Genomic DNA, 23,459 nt, shown 5'->3' with positions numbered 1-23,459 from the left:
CATCTGGACCAGGTCCATGTTTTAATTATGCATCACATTTACAACTGGAGACTGACTCAAATGTCTTATTTTAGCTTATTGATGGAAAAGGTCTACATCAGTTGATGGTTTATTGGCCCATATTATAATTAGTGTATACTGAACATATATAAATGCAGGTTTAATGAGATAGAAGAAAAAATCCAAAGTATTTTCTATTCAAGCTTATAATATATAAGCATGTATTAATCATTGATTGATGATACATACCTTCATTTCTCAAGAAAGATAAGGTTGTATTTTTATGGATTAGAACATTTTACTACATTTGTTTTTGATAAACAACTAATTTCCCACCAACAAGAGGAGTAAACAGTCCTCCACTTTCTTTTCTGTGTTTGTTATGAAAACATGCTAATCCCCTACTTAAGCTGCTCCTATAAATTCTTTTCTGTTTGCTGATACACTCCCTTTTTTTTTTATTTTCATGTCCAAACATATCCTGGATTGAGGCCAAAAAATACCCATATACAAATTTCAACACCCCGTAATAAATGCCATAGTTAAAAACACACACACAATGACATGTTTCTGTGATAAATGCATCGCACTGGTAAAACCTGTTCTTGGCAGTTACAATCACACATCAGCACTACAATGCTGCAGGCGGTTTTGTGTGGCTGGCTGTGCTCCTCACCTCGGTGCTCCAGGTCGTGGTGGTTCTTCTCATCCTTTACGGGCAGGTGGGCCTGGCTGCCAAGAGCTCCCAGAGCCAACAGGCCGGAGCCAGCACCTGTCACAGGGGGGAGGCCGGGTGGCTGCAGGCCTGAGGGGTGCGGGGGCAGCTGGACTGGGGGGCCGTGGGCTGCGTGAGAGAGGTGCTGAGCCTGGAGCTGCTGCTGCTGTAAACAAACACAGAGACAGGAGACAAGGCAGAGGACAAATGGGTCGGCTGGGAAGTGAATCCATGAATGACCGCACTCTACTTGTGCATTACAGCTGGCGTTGACAACATTTAGTTCAAGGCCAAACCATTTATGCATAATAGCAGAATGATGGTGGCTGCCAACATGCTGATCCAGCTCATTCACTGTCTGATGGGAAAAAAACAGATTGTGCTCGTAGCTGTAGGAGCACAGTGCGGTTATCATCTGGTTCAGTGTGCTGGATAAGAGTAGAATAAACAGGACACATATAATTATCATCATTATTTTCACTCTTCTCACACTCTGAAGGTCTTTAGTATTTGTCTTTGCATCATTAACCCATCATAGACTAGGTATTGTCGTCATGTGGCAGCAACATGTTAACATGAAATGTTTTTTCACGTTAAACGCTGATAAAACAAAAATGCTTTCGATAACAAAACAAAAAACCTTGAATCGTCACAGAGTCTGAATGCATGGACTACGAGGTTGAAACTGCAACTGATTGTTAAAACTACAAGGATTTGCACGTGTGTGTTATTGTTGCGTCTATGAAAACACGGGCTACACGAGCATATTACAGATACGGCTCTCTGTTCTTATTACACTTCACCTTCATCACAACACTGCAGCACTCATCTCTCTTGCCTTTCTGCTTTATTTAGGGAACAAGCGTGTTTGACAACATGTGTCCTCGGGTCGTCAGCGGTGATTCAGAGCATTTTCCCAAAAACCACTGCGCTTCAATCATAGCTGGTGCTGTTTAGAAAATCAATAGGTCTACATTTGAAAAACCTCAAAACCTTCAACACTGTGGAAAACCAAGCAGCCATGCACAGTAAGCTCTCACTCTCACACACACACAGACACACACACAGACACCTCCCAAGAGGCCATGAATATCTGTGAGAGGCAACCAGAGAGGAGTGAGTAGATAGACAGGAGTTAAATAGCCACTCAGGCAAGAGGGAAGTAAGTGCTTTAAAACAAGGTTAAATAACACTTAGCACATCCATCAACTGCCTCTCTAAAAAAAGAAAAAAAAAAAACATATGATGATTGCTATTCTGCTTTCTAGATAGAACTTAAATAACCTCATCCATGCATTCATTACATGTAATGGGGAAAAACTAGACAAGGTTATTTCTAGTAGCTTACCACATTTAAAGGTTTATTTAGCAGCTAACCATTATTCTGTCAGCTCATTATGTATGGTTGGACCTGAAATCGCACGATGGATAAAAGCAACTCAGGGCCGGCATTGTTAATCGATATTGTACCGGTGCGCCCAGCACAGCCTATTTGTTGTGGAAAGGGAAAAGCGAATTAGAAAAAAAAAGAGAGAGAGAGAGAGAGAGAAAGGGGCAGCCAGAACAAGATGAGGGAGAGGCAGAATCAGAAAATAACAAGAGAATGAAAGAGAGAGCAAGCGAGGGATTGAAGCAGGGACGTCCCTATTGAGTGTGCCTAATGAGGAAAAGCGTGCAGGGATCATTATCAAGAAGCCTCATTAGCAAGCTATGGCTGAGGAGAGGAGCGAGGAGGGATGAGGAAAGAGTGGTGGGGGTGGGGGGGTGCAGGGGTAGGGAAATTTTCAGAAAATAAATTGCTTCCAATCCAATATTCATGGATAAAGAGCTGGCTTCCTTTCACACTTATCTTTTTTCATTATGTGTAAATGCTGCTGCAGCTCAGGCAACTTCCACAGGAAACAGGCAATTAAAGTTAACTAGGCGAAGCTGGCTCCCTGCAGAACTGTACTGTCAGGTGGAACAAGCATCAACAGCAGCAGCACAATCCAGCTGGCAGCCTGGCTTAATAAGTCTGGAAAAGATCGTTACGTTACCGACTTATCTTGTGCACTATAACAAATTTCCTTCAGTTGTCGCACAAAAAAAAAAGAAGAAAGAATAGACTGGAAGCTCTGCTAAAAACAGGGCTGAATAATTAAAGCCGGGCAATTACTCAATAACAATGTGTATTGGAGTTTAACTTACAATATAACAAATGTTTCACTATAAACCAATATAGTGGTCGTGCACTTTAGACATAACAACATTGTTATAAATGTTTTACCTGATTTGATTAATGTTAAAAAAAACACACACACAATCAAACAGTGTCTTCAACTTCCACTCAAGAGCAAATATAAATTAGTAATAGGATTGACACGTCTTTTTAGTTAGCCGTCAGTTTAAAGAAAATCCGTGACATCTGTGACAACCGGGCAACATAAAGGACAAGATGCCAAAAATGTTCAAACACACACACACACAAGTGAGTCAAGCTCTGTTTCCAAAGACGTTGCCCCCTTCACAAAGAAACATGTTAGACGGTCAGCAAGCATTTCAAACGACCACTTCTATATTTCTGATAATGTCTCTGAACACTGACCATGAAGGCTGGATAGACACTATGATGTGGCTGCTGCTGCTGCTGCTGGCAAGTCAAAGGAGAGAAGGAAAAGATTTAGCCAGGAATTACACATGCAAAAAGTAACATTTCTATCAGTTTATCTGCAGTTGCAATTTCCTCCGGCAATCACATAATTGTTCTGTAAATGAAAATTAAAAGTGAAGAGTCAGTTGACATTTAGAGGGAGGAATCATAGATTTGTGGGGAAATTGGACTTGAAATGACTCCTAATACACAATCAATGAGAAAGAGTTGCAGTTCCAGTTTCTGTTAGTCATGTGCCAGCATCCTGAAACAGACATTAACTGCTTGTAGCACATGTATGCAAAATAGTCAAACAATTTGTCACAGGTGTAGCACTCAAATCAGATGGAAATACGACTTGAACATGCAAATCTTTTCACGTAGGAGATAACTAAGCAAATGAGGCAGAGTGACACCAAAAAAAAACAACCAGACAGTGTGGAAGTTGTGTACCACAGATTAGCATTCACACAAGGGTTAGTGATAAGCAGCACGCCACCTGTAACTGACTCGTTAACCATTATCCAGGTACAACCCTGCTCAATGTGGAAATTATGGAAATGAGACAACAGCTCGCACATCGTTTTTGCCACTTTCCAATTTTCATCATGTTTTTGTTAAGTTTAATAGTGAGTTTCTCTCCTCTGATATTAACACTGACATTTAAACTGACACCTGAAATGAAATGGTACTTATGTATAAAGGTGATTATCATGTGCTAAATACATCTAGCAGATATTACAGAAACATGATGTCCAATAAAACATATTATTTAATTCAGAATATAAAACATGAAGAGCTGGACAGACAATGTTGTTGCTCAATTAAAAGACACAAGAAATACATCAGTTTCGGTTTTCATATATTGGATCATATGCTGTCACCCAGCGCTGCAGGTGATCCATTCAAACTCCACTCAAACTTTGAAGACCAACACTGGGGAATCAATAACGTTGCCATGTCTTCACCACAGTAGGAATTAAAGTCTGATTTCTTTTGCGTGTTATGTCTGGCCCTTCTTAAGACACGGTGCTCCTGTTGTAGACAGTCTCACTGAGCCAGGTAGAATATAAAATAAATAAAACAAAAAAAAGGAGGAGGAGGAAATGGGAAGTAATTACCTTGAAAACTGGGGGTTGTGAGCCTGGCTCATTTACCTTAATCAAATTTCAATATCCACCTCTCATTAGAGCTGACCCCCTACCACTGGGACAAGCTAACCACTAACTAAGCTCTGTTACAGAGAGCTAATCAAAAAGGGTCATTTATCCATCTGGATCCAAGCTGGCTGTTAAAAAAAACAGAGCTTTTCTTCTTAAATAAAAGCAGATGGAAGAATACCAAAAAAAGGTATATTTGGCCAGAGACTTTGTTCGTGTTCAGGGGTTTGGGTACAATTAAAAGGGTCAATTACTAATTGTTAAAGTGCACTCTTTTCCTCTACTTAAGTTTGGTTTGCCACAAACAGTCTTTAATAAAACTGAACAATGAAAAGAAGAAAATACATTTTATATTTAAAAGGGTGATGGGATTAAAATACCAAGATTAGTGCAAGAAACTGCAAGACACACTGCCACATACATGTCACATTACTCCGACCTTAATTGTGTGCAGATGAGGGAAAGGAAACTCCAATTGGGTGGGGGATATGGCCCACTAAACATCTCCAAGAAGAAAGGACTGCGGTTCAAAAACTGACCATTACAAGAAGAAAATAGTCCTTGTCCTAGTTTGACAATAGCAGCTGGCTATTTAAACCCAAAAGAAGTTGCATGACTACTTCGACTCTAGCAATGTCACAAATAAAAAAAATAAAAAATTACTCATTAGTTGGAATATAAGGAGACTTTAACAACACTGCTTTAGCACAGCCTAAATCTTTTATCAACAACACCTTACAATTGTCCAACAAATGTTCAGTACTTGCTAAGTCACAATGCTTGTTCTAACCCTAAGCTCCAATTTCCGTTGCCGTTGGGTCAGAGGTAGAGGTTGATGGCTGGAACCTTTTATCTAATTAAAGTGCAGCCAAAGTGAAATCTGAGAAACCCCATGATCTGCTCTGAGCCTGGACTGCATTACTCTTTATCAGATGTTCTTTGACTCTGCCAGACAGTGGGAAAAAAAAAAAAAAAATCAGAGCAGCGCTGCTGTTAGCGACTGCACCTTATAACCAACAATCAGCGGAATTACAGCAATGAATACAAACACAGCACATTACAGACAGTGTAAACTCAAACAAAAACGCAATAAACCACTGGAGACAGGGGCAAATCTGTATGAAGTGAAGAAGATATGGCTTTGTGAGTATGTATTCAGTCTTAACATTCAAATGTCACAGAGAGGAGAAAGAAAATGGAAGCAGATTAATTCGCTAAGTCACTCATTTCCTTTTCTTCCGCTCCCCCCCCCTCCCTCCTGTATCTGTTATTCTTTCCCAGGTTGTCCTTGATATGCAACACTTCAGCTGAAGCATGTGGTGGTAAGGATACCTGTGTAATGTAGCATGCCTGAACAGCCTATATGCCAGTTTTTCTCCATGCATGCAGTTTTGCCTCTGTCCTCAGGTCAAATTAAGTAAGAAGAGGGGGTATACACACAGTGAGAGGCAGATTGGGAAGTCCACGTACCCCGATGATAGCATTCAGCTCAGTCATTGTCACCTGCTTGGCCCGCTCAACAGCCTGAGCCACCTGCTGTTGGTGCTGAAAAACACATGAACACAACGATGAGATTCATCAAAGTCTAAAAACAGACCCTGAGCCTGAGAGACAAATGAGTTCTATAATGCACAAGAGTCATTCGATCCCGCGTAAAGGATCGAATGACTTTCCCCATCCTACTTGTATTAGAATAAACGCAGTGTGTTATTTGTGTTATACAGAGCAAAGGTGGTTATGTTTGATTAAAAACCACTACATTATAAATCTGTTTGTCGGGACAGGACAGGATAGCTAATTCAGGCTCCTTGCACATTTATCTTAATTTATTTTAATCTCTTTGAGAAAAACCTGTAGATTTGACTGAACAATCATTCCCACTTCAGTCTATGTTTACATCTATCTATAAGGAGGAGAATGAACAGGAGTGGTGAGTGATTAAATAATTAACATCTTTACTTAGTGAGGCTGCCTTGCCACTCAATTCCGTTTCGTTCTTATGATCAATACAACAATTTGCAGCGTGTCTTCGACAGGGTCTCAGCATAATATCCACCGTTCACAGTTTCCCGTATATGCAGCGAACAACATGAGTTACTTGGGGGTTGAGACTCACCTCTTGTGACAAGAACGGCATGATCTGAGCCAAAATTGCGTTGAGACGTTTAGCAATCTCTGTCTGTGGGAGAAGAGAGACGACATTAGAATAACACTCTTCCAGGATACGAAATGCCAAAGGCTACACCATAATTAAGCTATTAAAATGCCTACAGTATAATAAAAAAAATGGGTGTGCATTTGCACACGCACACACAGTTAGTGTCCATCTGCATACACCATATATTTCTTAACTAAATTGGGACTGCCTTAAAACAAATTTACTGGCCCCACCCCCTGCTTCCATTAGGCCTTATTTCATTAGGAGGCTGAAATATGCTAATACCATCTGGCTGGAGAGACCCTAATGAGGGCCATACTTCATAATTACAGCCCATAGAGAGCAGTGTGGGGAATGCTGAAGCAGACAGGTTAACTCCCTGGCCCTATCTATCAGAGCCATCTTCGGTATCGACCACGCAATATTAGCTGGGAGAGTAAGACGATACTGCAGGGCTCGACAAAACATAGAGAGCACTTTACAGTGCTCGATTTGGACAAATGGATGTGCTGTGCTGCACCAATACTGCACTTGAATGTCCCAAGACATTTTGCCCAAAACCCATTTCCTTTTGTAAAACCTGTACTCTCGACAGAGACGGGAGGCATAGAAGGAGGAGGTGGAGAATGAGGGGAACACAAAAGTAAAAAGCAGGATAAAGGAGAAGGTGTGGGGGGGGGGGGGGGGGGGGATTCTGTGGCGGTGATGAATGGTGGAGTGAAACCCTATGATTTGACACTAAGGTAATGTGGTTTGACTGGACTGAGGGAGGTGAACTAATTGATTCTGAGAGATTAGGGGTGGAGGCCCAGCAGGTGTGTGTGGGGTGAAGAGGTCTTTCCCGCCATTTTATACATGCCTGCATTCCACTCATATTCTCCCTTAACCTTGTTTGAATGTGAAAGGGGAGGGAGGGAGGAGGAGGAAGAAAGGGAAAAGGAGGGGGGTCCAGTAGCCTTTTGCTCAACCTCTGTCACTCTTTCCATTCTGGAGGAGGTGAAGCAGGAAAAGAAGGAAAGAAGAGGGGGACAGATCTTTACTGGGCCTGTCAGAAATTATCTTGCAACCCCTTGTCTGACCTTAGACACACTGCTTTCCCTCCACAGCCAGCCCTCACCCTCCTTCCTCCTCCTCCAACCACTTCTTCACACCCCTTCATGCTAATCTCCCCAACTCTCCTCTGTGCCCTCCCTCTTTCCTCTTCCTCTCTCATCTTCCCCCTCTTTTGTTGCTGGGGCAACGCTATCTGGCACGGCTGATCGTTATGTAAATTGGTTTGGGGCCCTGACCAGAACAGCCTGTAAAATCATATTAGGCGCAGCACAGAGGCAGGTCATTAAATTGAATTTTCGGCCTGTCGATCTGATCGGCACGGGAAATTAATGAGGGATAACTGGGAGTGGGGACGAGGCAGCACAGTGAGGGGGTAGAGAGAGAGAGAGACAGAGAGAGAGCGAGCCTCTATGGAGACTCATAAACCATCATCATTAGCGGGGGCTGGATACAATGCCACACAGTAGGATTAGATTGTTTCAGTATCACACCACTTCTCTGGAAATGGCTGCAAGGGGAGCAACATGGGGTTTGCAGAAAACAGTGGTGTACCGATACATTAGAGCAGCATTACAAACCCTCACCACAAACTGATTTACAAAGAAAAGCCATCAATTTGTTCACAGCAAATCATCACTCCACAGCCAAAACTAAGCCAAAAATACTTATGGATGCAGGTGCACGGTGCTATAAACACACAGACTTCTGTCAGCGGTTCATTCTGAACAGCAAAGTGGAACGCCAGGTGTTTTAACTTGAGAGCAAGTTGTGTCTGGGGTTTTTTAAGGTTAAACGTTCACATACGCTTTCAAATTTACCTCAGAGTTAAATTAATACCTTGAAGCCAGGAAGTAAAACAATAGAGCAGACTTCCTCTTTGAGCCCTAATTATTACAATGCTGATGTTGGACATTTCGCCTGTCATTTCTCAGCGACAATTTGAGAGAGGGCAAAGATGACTCACGCATCAACCCCACACACAGACTGCAAAAAATATTGCAACTGAATCATTGCCTTTATCAGCGACATCTTGTCCTTCCCTTTCAATTGAAGTCGCTTGACTCTGTCCACACATGTTAGAGAGGGCAAATGGCTTATTTAAGCGACTTTTTGACAGCCATTTTGAAGGGGGAAAGTACTGATAACACATCACATCCGATGACTCGCAGCACTCTTAAGTGTCTGCCACTTTACTTTGGAGGCACTATTTTTCACGGTGCTTTTAGTGCGGAGACAGGCACTGGAAAGAGTTTATTGACACTTAAAACCACTGAAAACAGAGGCCTTTTGAGCCAGCAGTAGCTTTTCACTGCAGCGCCACAATTGCAGGTACTCAGGGTTGTCTAGTAGCACCAGAGCTTGGAGAGGCTATGGTGCACTGAAAGCCATTTGTCTGTTTGTCACTCCAGGCATTAGCCCCCAAGTGAAGAGCAGAGTCTCTGATGAGGATTCAATTGGTGAGGAAAACAAGTGGCATATGATGGGAGGAGGGCAGAGATGGGTGTTTGGGAATTATCTTCTCAGCCTGAGTAGAGGGAGAAAGAGGCACTTAGAGGTAACTTGTTCATTACAAATGCATGAAGAATCATTTGCATGTGTGTGTCATTCAATTTTGAGTGTATACACTAGAAAATGAAGTGACATTCCTTACTGCAGGGGGGAGAATATGGATATGGGCTGTTCTCCCAAAAGATTACATTCAATTTCGATGGATTTCAAATCTTCATGAGGGAATATTTCCTATTTTTGAATTATGCAGTTAATATGTGCCGCCAAACGGCACACATACTGTATGTATTTACTCCCATTTCACAACATCAACAATGACGCACAAATCCACTATCAGTTGGTTGACTCCACACACACCCAGACACTAATTGTGTAACTCTGTTCTACCAGCACTTCTAGACTGGCTATCATAATAAAGCCCGTCTCACAGCCTCCAGTGCCCTCCTCAACCTCCCTTGAGAGACTGTGTGTGTTCTCATAGTCAGTTTGTTTTGGCTTAGAGAGAGGTCGGCCATCATCACCTTGGCAAACAATTCCAGGAATCCTGTATAAATTATTCATTTGCACAAGCTCTCTTTCTCTCCCTCCTCCTGTTCCCCCTTTCATCATCTTCCTCCATCCAGGAACAGACATGAGTCTCTTTGGTAAAGCACTTTCTCAGTTTTCCTCATTCACTCAAGAATTGAGAAATTGGGTAACACTGATTGACAAAATGTTCCCCAAAAGATAAGGAGCTAAATTTAAAATTGAGGAATATGATGTGGCGAGTGTTATTTGTGGGGATTTATCTTTTTATGTCCATGTTCCAATTTATTAAGAGGGAGATGAAATTAAAATGTAGGCGAGCGCACAGGAGATAAACAAGGGCTGCAACGGAGAACAGAGGTAGTGAAAAACAAAGCAATACCCACCCTACCCCACACCACAAAGTCAGCAGGGCACGTTGCTGAGGCAGCCTAATGAGCTGTGCTAATTAAAATCACTTATTGACAGCAACTGAGGGTGATTACCTCCACCCTGCACTCTTTGCCATCATAAGAGACACTGTCAGAACAAATTACCCCCCAGCAGCCACACTGATCCCTTAGCTAGCAACCATTCAGATCAGCAGGAAGCTGCATCTGTCGGAAGTTGAATTACAGTGTTTGTGTAAAGGCACAATTGGCGTTTCCATGTGGGGGCTGTGAGTATCTATTTACGCATGCATATGAGAGTTTGTGTTCATTCTCTTGCTTTTCAATCGAGCTCTGTAGCAATAATCATGCAAAATTAGTTTATTGCGTCTTTTTTTTCCACACCGTGATAAATCTTCAACAGAAGTAGAGTAATATGCCTACTTGCATCCAATAATCCAGCCTCCCTCCCCTCCTTCCAATAACAGGGAGGGCTAAAGGCTGTCTGTTTACCTCTGGCTGATGTCATCACAAACACTCACCCACCAGGGAGGGAGAGGGGAGAGAGGAAGGGAGGTGGCAGGAATCATGCATTATTCACAGCCCTCCATCGACTTCACCGGGTTTATTGATAAACAAAGAAGATGCACAGGAGAGGACCAGTCGATTAACCCATTTACCCCGAGGCCACACTCACTCCTGTCTCAATTCCTCTTTTTGCTAGCTTTTTCCTGTCCACTGCCACCGGCATCAACACAACAACAACCAGCTCCACCCCACCCCACACCACCTCCTTGTTGGTGCCTGACTCTCAAGAACAGGGAACAGGTAGGGAGGTGAGACGAGGAGGGCTTCCTGATACACACCTACTTAGCACCCATAGCATCAACACACAGCTACGATGTGCTTACAAATACCATCTACACCTGATGAATAGTGCAGTGTGCTGCTGTTCCAACTGGGCTCCCTCCCACTGAAGCCATTAACCTTCTGGATCTAAGGGGCCATGAAGCCTCTACCGCTCCTCTCCGACAGACCCCCACTCTCATGCATCATATCAAATGGCTAATGACACAAGGGCCATCATTCACATCACTTTGTCGGGGTGGTGGGAGGGGAAATAATGAAAAGACATGAGGGCACAAAGGAGGTGGGACAGGAGAATTGAGGAGGTAGAGATGAAAAGAGAATCAGAAAGCAACACAGACTGAGAGAAACTAAAATTGTCACAAAAATAAGAGGGGACACCGTGAGACCATTTTATCATTTATAAAAGATGCTAAGAAAAAAAACACTCAGACCTTGTACTAGTATGGAAGACAGTAAGTGAGGGCTCTCATTTCCAGAATTCAGTTGGAAGTGGAATGCGCCCTCAAGTCAAATTGCTGACATACGATTTCAAGATGGCTGCCACCCGTACAACCACTGCTACTTGTATTGTTAATAGCACTTCTGTCTTAGTTATTTAACAGTAAAACTATAAACTATGAAAGGCGTTTGTAATTGGCTGGTATTGCCAACAACGACTAGCCAGGGATATGTTTACATCCATGGGTCTTTCCGACCTCTCTCGAGAGCGCGGTAAACTCGGGGGGTGAGGTCACGCCGAGTTCTGATGTAAATGGAATGCAGCATTAAACCAGCTAAGTATTGAGGGCTGGTTTCCACTGACACTAGACATGACGGACCACAAGTAACTGGAGGCAAACCAACAAATAAGCCTGATGTGAAACATGGCCACTATTTTGCCAGCTTAGAAGATTATAATAAACCACCTCCACCCACCCCCATGCCTCCAGTCAACTGAAACTCTTGCTCCTTGGGTGGTGGAGAGGTATTTCTGCCCTGTTCATCAGTACAAGTCTTTCTACTGCAGCATGATGCCCAGTGCTGGGTGGCAGCTGAACTAATGAGCTTTTAGTCCAGCTGGCACTGGTGAGGCAGACAGAATGGTGCAGGCATGTGTGTATACACACGCACAAACACATACACACACACACACACACACACACACACACACACACAGAAGGACAATCCACACAAAAACATTCTGTCAAGACTGTCTGCCAAATACTTCACTTTAATCTTATCAAACCATCCCCATCAGGCATTGTGCCCTTCGTGTTGTTTAGCCTGTCAGCATTTTCACAACAGGAAGCCAGTATACGCCTCCTGAAGGCATTTAAGGATGAAGGCAGAAACTAAGGTCAGGTATGCGTGTGTGTGTGAGTGTGTGCTAGGAGGTGTGTTTATATTCTTCAATCACTGGGGGGGAACCACAGTGTTATGACTATACACAGACTATCTCTGATATGGCTACATACCTGTTTGTGCATCTCAATGTTGAGCCCATAGGACATCTCATAGTACTGAAAAAGAAGAGGAGGAAAAAGTTATTTTTAAAAAACAACAACTGTCTTTTCAATCATGCATTTTCATTTGTACATTGAATCAGATAATCCTAGGCAAGTTGTATCCTCTATGATACACTGTATCAGGGATCCTGAGATGCTTCTGCCCTCACTCGGGGAAATATTTTTATTTTTTTTTAAAGGCAACAATGCTGCAAAAACTGTTTGACACAAACAATAAAAAGCAGCTGAATACACGTTGCAGCACAGGAGTGAAGAATTAGAAACACATTGACATTTCCATGTACAGCCACATCAATGACTACATTTACTTCCACCAGGAAGTGCCAGCTTTTGGGCACAGACACTGTCTATGGCTTCAGAAACTGAAGCAGTAAGCCAATGCTATCACTGAAAACAACATTATCAGCTGTTAAGTGCCAAAAGCTGTTGAGCCCACCAGCAGATGCAAACTAAGACTTAATAGCTTGTCAGTCTTGTTTATCATGCGTAGTTAACAGTTTCCATATATTACAGCTACTCCCACCATCTTCTGCTTTCTCACGGGAAAAATAATATTTAACAAATGTACTGCTGCGTTTAGTTAAAGTAATTCCTCGCATGTACAAACAAGATAAGCACTCACATACACAAACCACGAGTGAGGCCTTAGTCACATCACCTGTCAGATAAAGATTGATCTCACTCGGTGCACAGAGTGCAGCTTTTCTTGAATTAGAAATAACCTTTGAAGTTCGCTTTTTTTCATTGCACACACACGGAATTGATTGTCTCCATCTGATTATCGAGGAGCTCTGTACCGAACGTAATATGATTTAATTGCAGTTTTGGAACAGTTTTACATTTAACCTGTCACTCTGCTTTGATAGAAATCAAATACCTATCAAGAGAAATGCCCGAGCCAACAAGCAGTGTATTATGTTTATTGTTAACGAAAAAGACACAAAGTCACCCAATATCTGAGAAACCCCCTGGTGAGTCTTAAATGTCGAAACGACCCAATGGTTCACCTTGAGAGAGAGAAATAAAAGAGTACAGGAAACCCTCTGATTCATGCACAAAGCCAGCATACCAGTCATTAACCCCCAGTGGGTCATGTTGGGTGTGTTAGGGAGGGGTGGTGGAGGGTCATAAAGAGGGTCCTAGAGCCACAGGGGGGGTCGTCACGCTGCACAATCAATAGTTGGACATTTGACCCTGCTAGAATTTCTACTGCCTCTCTACACACCCCCACCCTGCACCTCCTTATCCAATGAGAACACAGGCGTGAGTCAACACCACCAAGCACGAACAAATGCTAACATGGCCTGTGCAAAACACAAGGGCTGCACCACCTGTGACTGCTCACCTGAGGCAAAAGGGAGGGTATGATATTAAATCAGATTAGCAGTTTTATGATGGTTGCTCTTACCATGACATAATGACGCTGCATCTCTGTCTTTTCATTGGCCAGTTTGTCGTACTCCACTTTGAGACTAACAGGAGGGGAGAAAGAGGGTTTGATTAGTGACGACAGTTTTAACACGTTGATTCAAGTGTGCAACAGAAACAAACAATAGCTCATGTGTTGCATGAGTGCAGACTTGAATGAAGCTACAAAGATGGAACCCAATAGAGGCACCTTCCGCTTTCTATTCTTTCCAGGAAGCCAGTGTTGTTTACAGTAGTTTGGCCATTACCTGTGGTACTGCGCCTGCAGGAACTGAAATTCATCTTTGATCCTGTCACATGACTCTGCCACAGTGAACTTGAAGCCAGGCTGCCCTGGCTGATGGGGTGCCTGAAAAGTACAAGGATAGACACATAAAAAATACCACCATCACAGCCAAGACAATAGACTCGTCTCTCACTCTCTTGCCACTTCCTCCTCCTCTTTCCTAATAAACTGTGTGTTTTTTTTCTTCACTGTGGTTTGTCCTCACATTTCCCCAGAGCCCTGATTACAGAATGCAACCACTTTCACTCAACAGCATGTGAAAGGACTGAGGGTCCTTTAATCCGTGCTTAAAGTAATGTAAACAGTGGATGGTAAGGGAGGAACATTTAAAATCAAACACGCTGTTGTTGTGATATACCAGTGTGAGCTGGCTCAACATACACAGCCAACCTTTCAGCACTATACATGGCAAGTGTGACATAAAAACTGAGAAAATAAGTTATTTCAAAGCAGGAGGTGATCATCTTGTTTCCTTGTGTTCAACCAAACCTTTTGATCTTGTTGCCAATAAACATGATCTTCTGTCAAAGTGAGGCACAGATCATAAATAGTAAGGTGTGCATCAGCAACTACACTCTGACACGCTAATTAGGCTATTTTGAAGGGCGGTGCACTTGCATCAATTTACAAACAGTCACAAAGACAGCTACTTACCGGATGCCGGCCTTGTGGATACATGTCGAGACCTTTACACAAGGGAATCTGTGTGGTTTCTCTCGTTCTCTCTGTCGTACCAGTGAAGGTGCGGCAAATCACCGCCACCTCCTCCCCTGTAAATGCACGATGGTGGTGGACAAAAACCTCGTTCTCGGCTTAAAGGCGCACCCTCAGACCCGGGCCACAGGATATATCACCTTGTCAGCCTTTTCTTTGTACCTAAACAAAAAAGAAAAGTAGCTGAAATTGCAGCGAGCAAGTGTCGTGCCTTCCTTGTGATTGACATTATTTGAAGATTAAAGAACTTAATATATTGCCTAAGGCGGTTTCGCTAATGTTTATCTTTACCAGGTATGGGACAATGTACAATATGATCACATACATTGCGATTTTAAAAAAAAAAGCTCTCCTGGCACTTAATCGTGGTGGATTTCCAATACTATCAGGATAATCGTGAAGGGGGAAAATCGTTAGTATTTGTGATTGAAAATGCTAGCACTCCAACATACAACAGACCTTGTGATTTACTGCGCTCTCATTTACGATCTTTGGTGTTCACTTAATATAATATTCACTAAAAATGTGTATTCTGAGTAGTGTGTTTTTGTAACATTCCGTGGAATAAAATTTTACACTAGCTTTCGGACAATGAACCAAATTACCTGTTTACGGAAGTTTAAAAAAACATTTGTTTACACTTCTGGCATCGTGACTCGCAATTTTTTTTGGTCAGGCAAATCGTGACAGGAATAGTTCATATCACCCGTTAATGCCGTACATGTATTCAAATATGTCCTACTCCGTGTGATGAAATCTACATCTACCCCCCTACAGTGCGTGGAAAAAAACGAGTGTGGCAGTAAAACATAAATGTAATAAATCATAAAGTTGAGACTTTTTGGATCACACCCTCGGTTACGTGATGTTTTGTTTTCCTCGTAAATCTTACGATTCATCCCCAACAAAGGAGGGGGGAAGAGAACACACTGGGGCTGTTTCAACTGCTGAGCCAGGACAGATCAAGAAAACAAGGAGCTGCTGCCGTAAAGCCACAACACCACCACCACCAAACAACACCTCCTTCTCCTCCTCCTCCACCACCGCCCGCCTCGTTAGCGCCTCTTTTACCTTTGTCTCGACCGATTCCTCCCCTTCCTCCGCACAGGTAAAAAAAAAAGCACTTATATCCAGACACAAAGCTCGATATCCTCGACTTGTAACCGCGGAGTTACAGGAACCGAAAAATGTCTATTTTACATCGACTTCTTCTTTGCGTCTCTCCTTTTTTAAAAAAAAAAAAAAACCCGGTGACCCGCGGCGGAGAGAGCGTCTCTCAGTCCGCTCGATTGTTGAAAATCCCGGAGTCGTTGACAGCGGAGAACTTCAAAGAAAATCAATATTAGGTCCAGCAACGGCGCAGTCCAATCCTCCGGTAACTCCAAATGTTATTTCGAAGTGCGTAATCGGTTTAGTTTTTCTTCCCCCCTTCTTTTTTTCCTTGAAAATGTCGGCCGTTTGTGAAATACACCACTAGCTTGTACACCCAGTTCCTCCGCCGTTCGCTCGCGGTACCACACACAGACTGTTCACTGACACGAGGACCCGACTGTCGAGAGAGAGCCCGCGCGCCGACCAATCGCGTCGCCCGCCGCGTTCGGCCAATCACGGCGCGGTGTCCCCACGTGGGCCCCGTGAGCGAGGCGGCGCTGTGATTGGTGCGCGGTCAGTGACCTCACACGCAGGGTCGCCATTTTGGATTTGGAGTGACATTCAGCACGTTCAACAACTTGTTCAAAACAAAGGCAGTAATTTATATATGCGCGCATTGCAGCCAGTGCTCCAGCTTTACACCTGAACAGTATGTACCAGTGAGCGTTTAATCGTTAAAGGGCAAGCTAATTTAAAGCCACTATTAACGAGATTACGTGGTACATAATCTATCGTTTTAATAAAGGCATCAGGCTGTATGTAGATAGCAGGTAGGTACATGGATAGATGCACAAAGGGAAGAGACACCAAAAACTACAAAAAATAGGAGATTTTATACAAAACATGTGCATTAAAGAATAAAATGTGGGTAAGCATACCCAATTATATAAAGAATAAGGAATACAAATGTCAGAATAAGATCACAACAACGAATATATGCAAAGTTCAAGTGAGCATTTATGAGAACTAAATCATATACGTGGAGATAGTCTGAACTGGAACAGGAGGATCACGCTTTTGTGTTATCAAGACTACAGAGGCAAGAGGTGGCAAGGGGAAGAAAATAGATCCTCATATAATGCCAAGAATAATAGAAACTCGTATAGAAATTCACCCAAGACCCCCGAAAGTGCGCAGATGTGAATACAGCTTAATCTGCAGAGCAGAGTGTCCTTTGAGTGACTTGAATTGATCGACCTATTTCTAACGAGACCTCAAGCATCTACAAGCTTTCCTATCAGCAGCAGCAGCACTAGCACTTCGGCGCCATCACGTGTTGTTCGCTGCACCCGACCCCACGTGGGTCTTCCCCGCCCCTCTCTCCCTCCTCTGCTTTTCTCGTCCAATGGCGTCGCAGCTGTCTCCCTCCGCGGCCTGCCATTGGCTGAGAGCGGGAGAAACTGTCAGTCGGGAGCCCGGGCTGTCAATTAAAGCCACGTTGGGCACGGCGCTGACAAATGCTTGTGCTACTCTCCCTCCTGCCTGCGAATAGTGCCTGGAATGGCTGCTTAATTAGCTTCGAATGGCTTTTCCTTTCAGCTCAAACAATCTGTCACTACCATGTGGTAAAAAGAGCCTTGCATAAAACAAAAGCAGGAGAAAAAAAGCCAGTAGTAGGGGCTAAATATCAGTCTGACCCCCTCCCTTCTCCTCAACCCCCTCAACCATAAAAACATTTGCCGCAAAACAAAAGCTTTTAAAAGAAAGAAAAAAACCTCAATCAGACATAGGTTACTTTCACTCCTCTGTTTCACCTAGAATTCATTTGTTTTCCTGGGTGTTCATTTAGGACCGTAACATTTAAATTTAATAATTTCCTGGTTCAAGTAGACCATGTTTAACCAGCTTATATAAGAATATGATTATATTACACCATCTGATTTATTGCGGAGTTGTTAAATGTTAGGGCCAGTGGTAAAAGTGTTGTAAAGGAACGATACCAATCATTTTTTGTGTTAAGTTTTCTATTAACATGTAGTGCAAATCAAAATAATAATAATAATAATAATAATAATAATAAAAACAATTGGTTATAGAAAATATACATTCATGTGTGGGTTCATAGAGGGTATTTAAAATAGACTTCCAGTTTTAAACGCGAAAGACAGAAAGTAGCACTTAGACACCAGGGGGCGACTCCAGCAGTCTATGGGACTCACTTGAATAACAATGTGGGTAAACATTTTCCTGTGGAGTTAATGGTCTTAATCACTAGTTTCACTTTGATTTAATAGAATATGTTGATGCTGGTTGTAAAAAAAAGAACTCCATTTGAATGGAAATCTATGGGGGGGAAGAGGCTCCTTGTCACTTGATTTATAACGTTTTCCTGATTAATTAACATTTTCATTTGCTTCAATTTTGTAATTCATGTGGGTGATTGGTATTGTCCAATAGGAGGTGACGTCATGCCGCTGCTCGTATCACATATCTTGAGGCTTCACAATGGGAGTTTGTTTTGAAACCAGAAGACGATGTCCTTTCTCGTCTCTGTGTGCTTTTCCATCAATTGCTCTTAAGCAAATATTGGGAATTAGTTCACCAAGATAAGCGACAGGTGACGAAAACCGGTCAACAGAAGGACAAGAAGGCACAACTTGATGAGGTAAATAAAGAGCGCCAGTGTCCGTGTAAGTACGTGGTTGCTGTTTTTGTTGCTGTGTCCGTCTCTCATTGTGGTAATGTTTACCTTTGAACACCAAATAGAGGAATGTTGTGGTTTCCTCATCAGTCCACACATTCCTCCTCTTGACCACTGTTTCCGATATTTAGTCATTTTTCTTTGGAGCAAAATGAAAAAGACGGGGATGTTTTTTCAAGAAATAATCAAGAAATTCTGGGTATGTACTGTGCAAACCAAAAATGTGACTAAAAACAGGCGAAAGAAAACTCACCCTAGGTCTCACTTAGCATGGTTTTAAAATCACCCAATAACCCTTAATTGACTATTAAGGGTTAGATTACTAAGACTGGAAAAACACAAAGTCTTTTCACATTCAATGTCATTTCTTCCTGAAAAAGGGTGGGGAAAAAAATGAAATTCATGTTTTTTATGCCTTTAATGCAAATATAATTTTATATCAAGAATTACTTGAACATTTGTACATTTAATATAATTTGCAGCAGAATCGAGAGCCCCAAAAAAAAAAAAATTCAAGAAGTATTCCAAATTTTAAACGTGCCTGTGTAGCATAGCATGCTGCGAGCTATAGCTGTTGCTTAGCAACAAATGGATCCCTCCTGCAGATGCTCTGACATGATTTGGGATAATAACTCATGTACGGAGGACATGTCAGTAAGCTACACACTCAGCGGGATCCTTTAAAGAAGCTCTGTCACGCGGAGCTTATCTATACGATCGCAAGTACAGCCAAATATTTGGACTGAATTCAAAAATAATAATAATAATTATAGTAATTGTACACGTATTTTTACACAAAAATTGATTTAAACACATACTTTTGGGAAATATTGCCCTTTCCCAGCAGTGATGAATTGCATTTGTAGTTATATGAGTTACAGAATTCACAAATGAGGCTTTTGTGAGGCAGCTTTGCCAAATGAGGTGGCGTCATGCAAGAAAGGTTGCACAAAAGTTAATAACATAAATTATAATAGGTTGATACGTTCCCATCTTTAGGGTAGTTTAATAAAAATGTCCTTTTTTATTTAATTCTTTTAATTACCACATAATCCTTCAATAAAAAGCAGCTGATATCATTTCCTCTCTGCCTTTCTGTCGTTTGACCTTTGACTTTGAACAGAGAGACTCACAGACTAAGAATCCTGGCTTCATGTTTAAAACCCCCCCCAAAAAACACTTTTAGCCTCCGGTGCTTTGTCTCACAGAGCAGCAGAACATCACTGGATCAGTGATTCACTTCACCTCACAGACTGTTTGCGTATGAAGTGTGTTTGTGTTTATTTTCATTACATGATCTGTTCTACATTCCCGAAGACGCACAACTCAGATGTCTGAGAGACACAGGTTCAGAGCGCAGCGACCTGAACTCACGCACTGCAATGTTTACTGTGACTGAGATGATAAAATGTCTCCGTTTCATTACACGTAATTCATAGATTCAAAAAGAGTCGCACTGCGAGAACGTCTTCATTCACTTCAAGCGTGGAGTACTGCCAAGTATAAAGTGCCCCCCCGCTATTTCGTGTTTACCGTGCACAGAGACTGTCAAAATCACACGAGACTATCATGGACTTTCAAGTCCTGCGTGATTTAGTTTGATGGTGTATGCACGCAAACACTCCCTTAGGCCCTGTCCACATGGAAACTATCTTTTTTTTTTTTATTTGTCATTTTGAAAAAGTTCTCCTTAAACACAGCGTCGTTTCTGTCCACACAAAACGACTCAAAGCGCTGCATTACATATGCCAGGCCTGTAGAGTGGCGCTGTGGTGCTGCGACACCAAAAACAGATGTTGAACATGTGCAAACCTTGTTCTGTTTTTTAAAATAGAGCTTTATTCCAATGAGTATTCATTACAATGTATATACTCAGAAACAGGGCCACATGGTTGGTGTAGTGGTTAGGACTCAAGACCCGGCTTCGTGACCCGCTCAGTCCAAAAACATGCACATATGGGGATTAGGTAATTTGAAAATGGAGTGTGAGAGTGAATGTTTGTTTGTCTCTATCTGTGGCCCTGTGATGGACTGGCGACCTGTCCAGGGTGTGACCCCGCCCCCCTGCGACCCTCCTGTGGAGGATAAAGCGGTAGAGGATGGATGGACGGATGGATGATCACAGAAACAGAGACAGAATGAAGCAAGCCAGAGGACAGGAAGGAGATAAAGGAAAGAAAATAAAAGTTATCATAAAGCAAACAGACCAAATAATCTCCAAACACAAGCGGAGGATGACGACAGCGATGACGAAGATAGCAACAGTGAAAGCCAGCACAAGAGGGAGGCGGGACTCGGACATCATCGCATTCCCAAAGTAGCGTAATGATTGTCCCATTTCCAAAATAATACCGTTTTCGTGGAGATGAAACTAGAACTGTATCATGGAAAAAGTGCCATAAAAGTCGTTGACATGCAATCTAGTTTTCACACCGTCCACTGAGCGGGTTTGTGTTGAGTCTTGCTGGATCGCTGGTGAGCAGTGTTGATATTTGTCAGTTTGTTCTGTGCTGAGGATCCTGGCCGTGGTATGTGTAGGTCCAGTGTGAGGATGTGGGTTATCTGAGAACTGGCAAATACAGCGGTGGTCTCCACAAGCTCAAGCCTCTGATTTAAGAACCACATACAAACATTATCATAGAGCGTCATCTGAGGACCGTGGACATGTCACTCTCACACCAACACACAAACACAAACACACACACACTCACACAGGTCTACTTTTCATCCCACTCAATTGAGAGTGGCCTAGATTAGGGAGCAACAAAGGAGTGGGCTTCACCTCTGGGCTAAGGGGGGCTGGTTTACCCTTGTAGACCTCTGCACTGTTTATTTGCACTGGAAACCCAGACGCTGTGAAACTCCCACTCTGAGGCACTACGCAAATATTGGGGCTATTTGCAGAGGTGGTTTTAATTCTTCACAGAGCAATGATTGGCTCTCTTCACTCCCGTCCCTGCAAGAGTTTGTCCATCGGATTCCTCCAGCCTCCCCTGCTCCTTCCCACCACCACCGACACCAAACCCCAATTCACACCAGTCCCAAAATAAACAGAGCTGATGTATATTTTCAATAGCTCTGTGGCCACTAAAGACTCAAATCTCATTTACTCTGCTTATAGTACCACATTCTTTGTTCAAACAAACCCCCAGTACAAAGACCACAGCCTCGATAGTGAAGCAGCGCTGGTTCCTGCGTCTGATCCTGATACTTCCTGAGAAGAGACACCATACTCACTCGCCTTTTGGTGTGGGCCGCAGTGTGAAAACAAGGAGGGGCTGTGCAAAGCAATAAAGCTGCTCCTGTGATATTCGGTGCAGCCTGTGAATTTATAATTGAAGAGGAATCGCGCAGTTCCTCAAGTCGTGAAGTTGTTTATGTGTCAGCAGCGCATCAGATTTATTACTTCTTTTATTCCACTGGCCATTCTTTCAGCCATCCCACTTGCTTTTCCTTGACGGAACACAAAACAGGCCCTATATCCATCCATACTGGTTAGGTTGGTTGCGGCACTGTTGTGGAGCACCCACTGACTCTGGATCACTGGCGTGCTTTCACAAGGACTTCAGGCCACAAAGGGAAACATTCCTCGTCACAATGGACCTAGTGTGTGTTGAAGGAGCTGCAGACATGAATGGAGCCTCTTAGTGTATCAATAGGCCCTTTTATATAGAGATCCCGCTACATTGCCGTTAAGAAGACTTTGCTTGTTTACAGTGAACCAAACAAGGTGGCGTACTGGCCGCCCCTCTGCGTGACTTCACAAAGCACGCCAGCGTCCAAGAACCAGGTGCGACATGTAACACAACAGCGTCAGCAACTGTCCTCTCTTTACATGGACTTTGATTCGACTGTACCTCCACTGCCGACACAAAGGCCAAACAACAATTACCTCCATTTCCATTTTCATACGCTTTACAGAGAAGTGGGACAGAAGGGGCTTCTGTGGTTCGTCCGCCCGCAATCAATGCAAACAACATGAAAGGGCTTTATCACAGAAGACAAACACAGGCATGATCGGCGTGTGAGGAAAACGGACTCTTTCGGCTAAAGGCCATGCGTTTGTTTGTTTGTCCTGTTCTGGGCTTTGTGTGCTGCTTGTGTGCGCACATGCATGTTGTCTGCAGTCTCTTCTTCTGATTTCATTATGCCTGCAGAGAATAACATTGCCACGGAATCAGAATCTGTTCTATTGTGAAGTAGGTTTTAAAATACAGGGGGATTTGCGTCGGCGTTTCCATGCATTAACAAACACGGCGACGAGAAAAGAGAGAATAAAGAAGGCACAGGAGCAATAGAGATTAAAGCAGATTATAGGAAGAAAAGGAAATATTGTACAACAATAGAATATGACAATATATAAGAATAGAAATGTTTACAATATACATAATATACAATATGAAAGCCTTTGCATATGTCATCACAAGTCACCTCGTTTACAACTGGCATTAATGTGTGTTTTCTGTGATTGGATTGCAATCAGATAGAGTCTGACCACTTGTAAGTACAGGTGTAAATACACCTGAGACGCATTGAGGACAGACTGTCATCCGATCTGCCAAACCACTTGACTCTGGTGAGGGGAACCAGAGTCAAGTCAGTGCCATTTAATGGTAACTGGTGCCATATCAACAGGAAATGGGAGTGACTAATTGACTTTTATTCATTAATTGTGTAAAAGTTGAAGAGAACTTTCTTGCCTGGTAACTTGCTTTAATCCCTTCTTGGGCGCAGGCTCCATTGTTT

General features: G+C 42.8%; 1 protein-coding gene across 16 annotated transcripts in view; it reads right to left on the bottom strand.

The window, feature by feature from the left end:
* The window catches only part of LOC131459305 (transducin-like enhancer protein 3-B), a 28,943-nt gene extending 12,492 nt beyond the window's left edge, over positions 1 to 16,451 (bottom strand). The window contains exons 1-9 of one of the 16 annotated variants that reach the window (XM_058628957.1): positions 15,992 to 16,451; positions 14,861 to 15,082; positions 14,169 to 14,269; positions 13,901 to 13,964; positions 12,442 to 12,486; positions 6,621 to 6,683; positions 5,945 to 6,049; positions 3,300 to 3,344; positions 677 to 881 (exon numbers count right to left, since the gene is read on the bottom strand). In XM_058628957.1, coding sequence (XP_058484940.1) covers positions 677 to 881; positions 3,300 to 3,344; positions 5,945 to 6,049; positions 6,621 to 6,683; positions 12,442 to 12,486; positions 13,901 to 13,964; positions 14,169 to 14,269; positions 14,861 to 14,884 — 652 coding nt within the window. In that variant the 5' untranslated portion in view covers positions 14,885 to 15,082; positions 15,992 to 16,451. The remainder of the gene's footprint in view (positions 1 to 676; positions 882 to 3,299; positions 3,345 to 5,944; positions 6,050 to 6,620; positions 6,684 to 12,441; positions 12,487 to 13,900; positions 13,965 to 14,168; positions 14,270 to 14,860; positions 15,083 to 15,991) is intronic. The other 15 variants (XM_058628947.1, XM_058628950.1, XM_058628948.1 and 12 more) reach the window with 15 other exon arrangements.
* Positions 16,452 to 23,459: the final 7,008 nt, after the last annotated feature.

Source organism: Solea solea, chromosome 5 (assembly GCF_958295425.1).
Source record: "Solea solea chromosome 5, fSolSol10.1, whole genome shotgun sequence".
Lineage (NCBI taxonomy): Eukaryota > Metazoa > Chordata > Actinopteri > Pleuronectiformes > Soleidae > Solea > Solea solea.
This window is presented reverse-complemented; position numbering and strand designations above follow the sequence as displayed.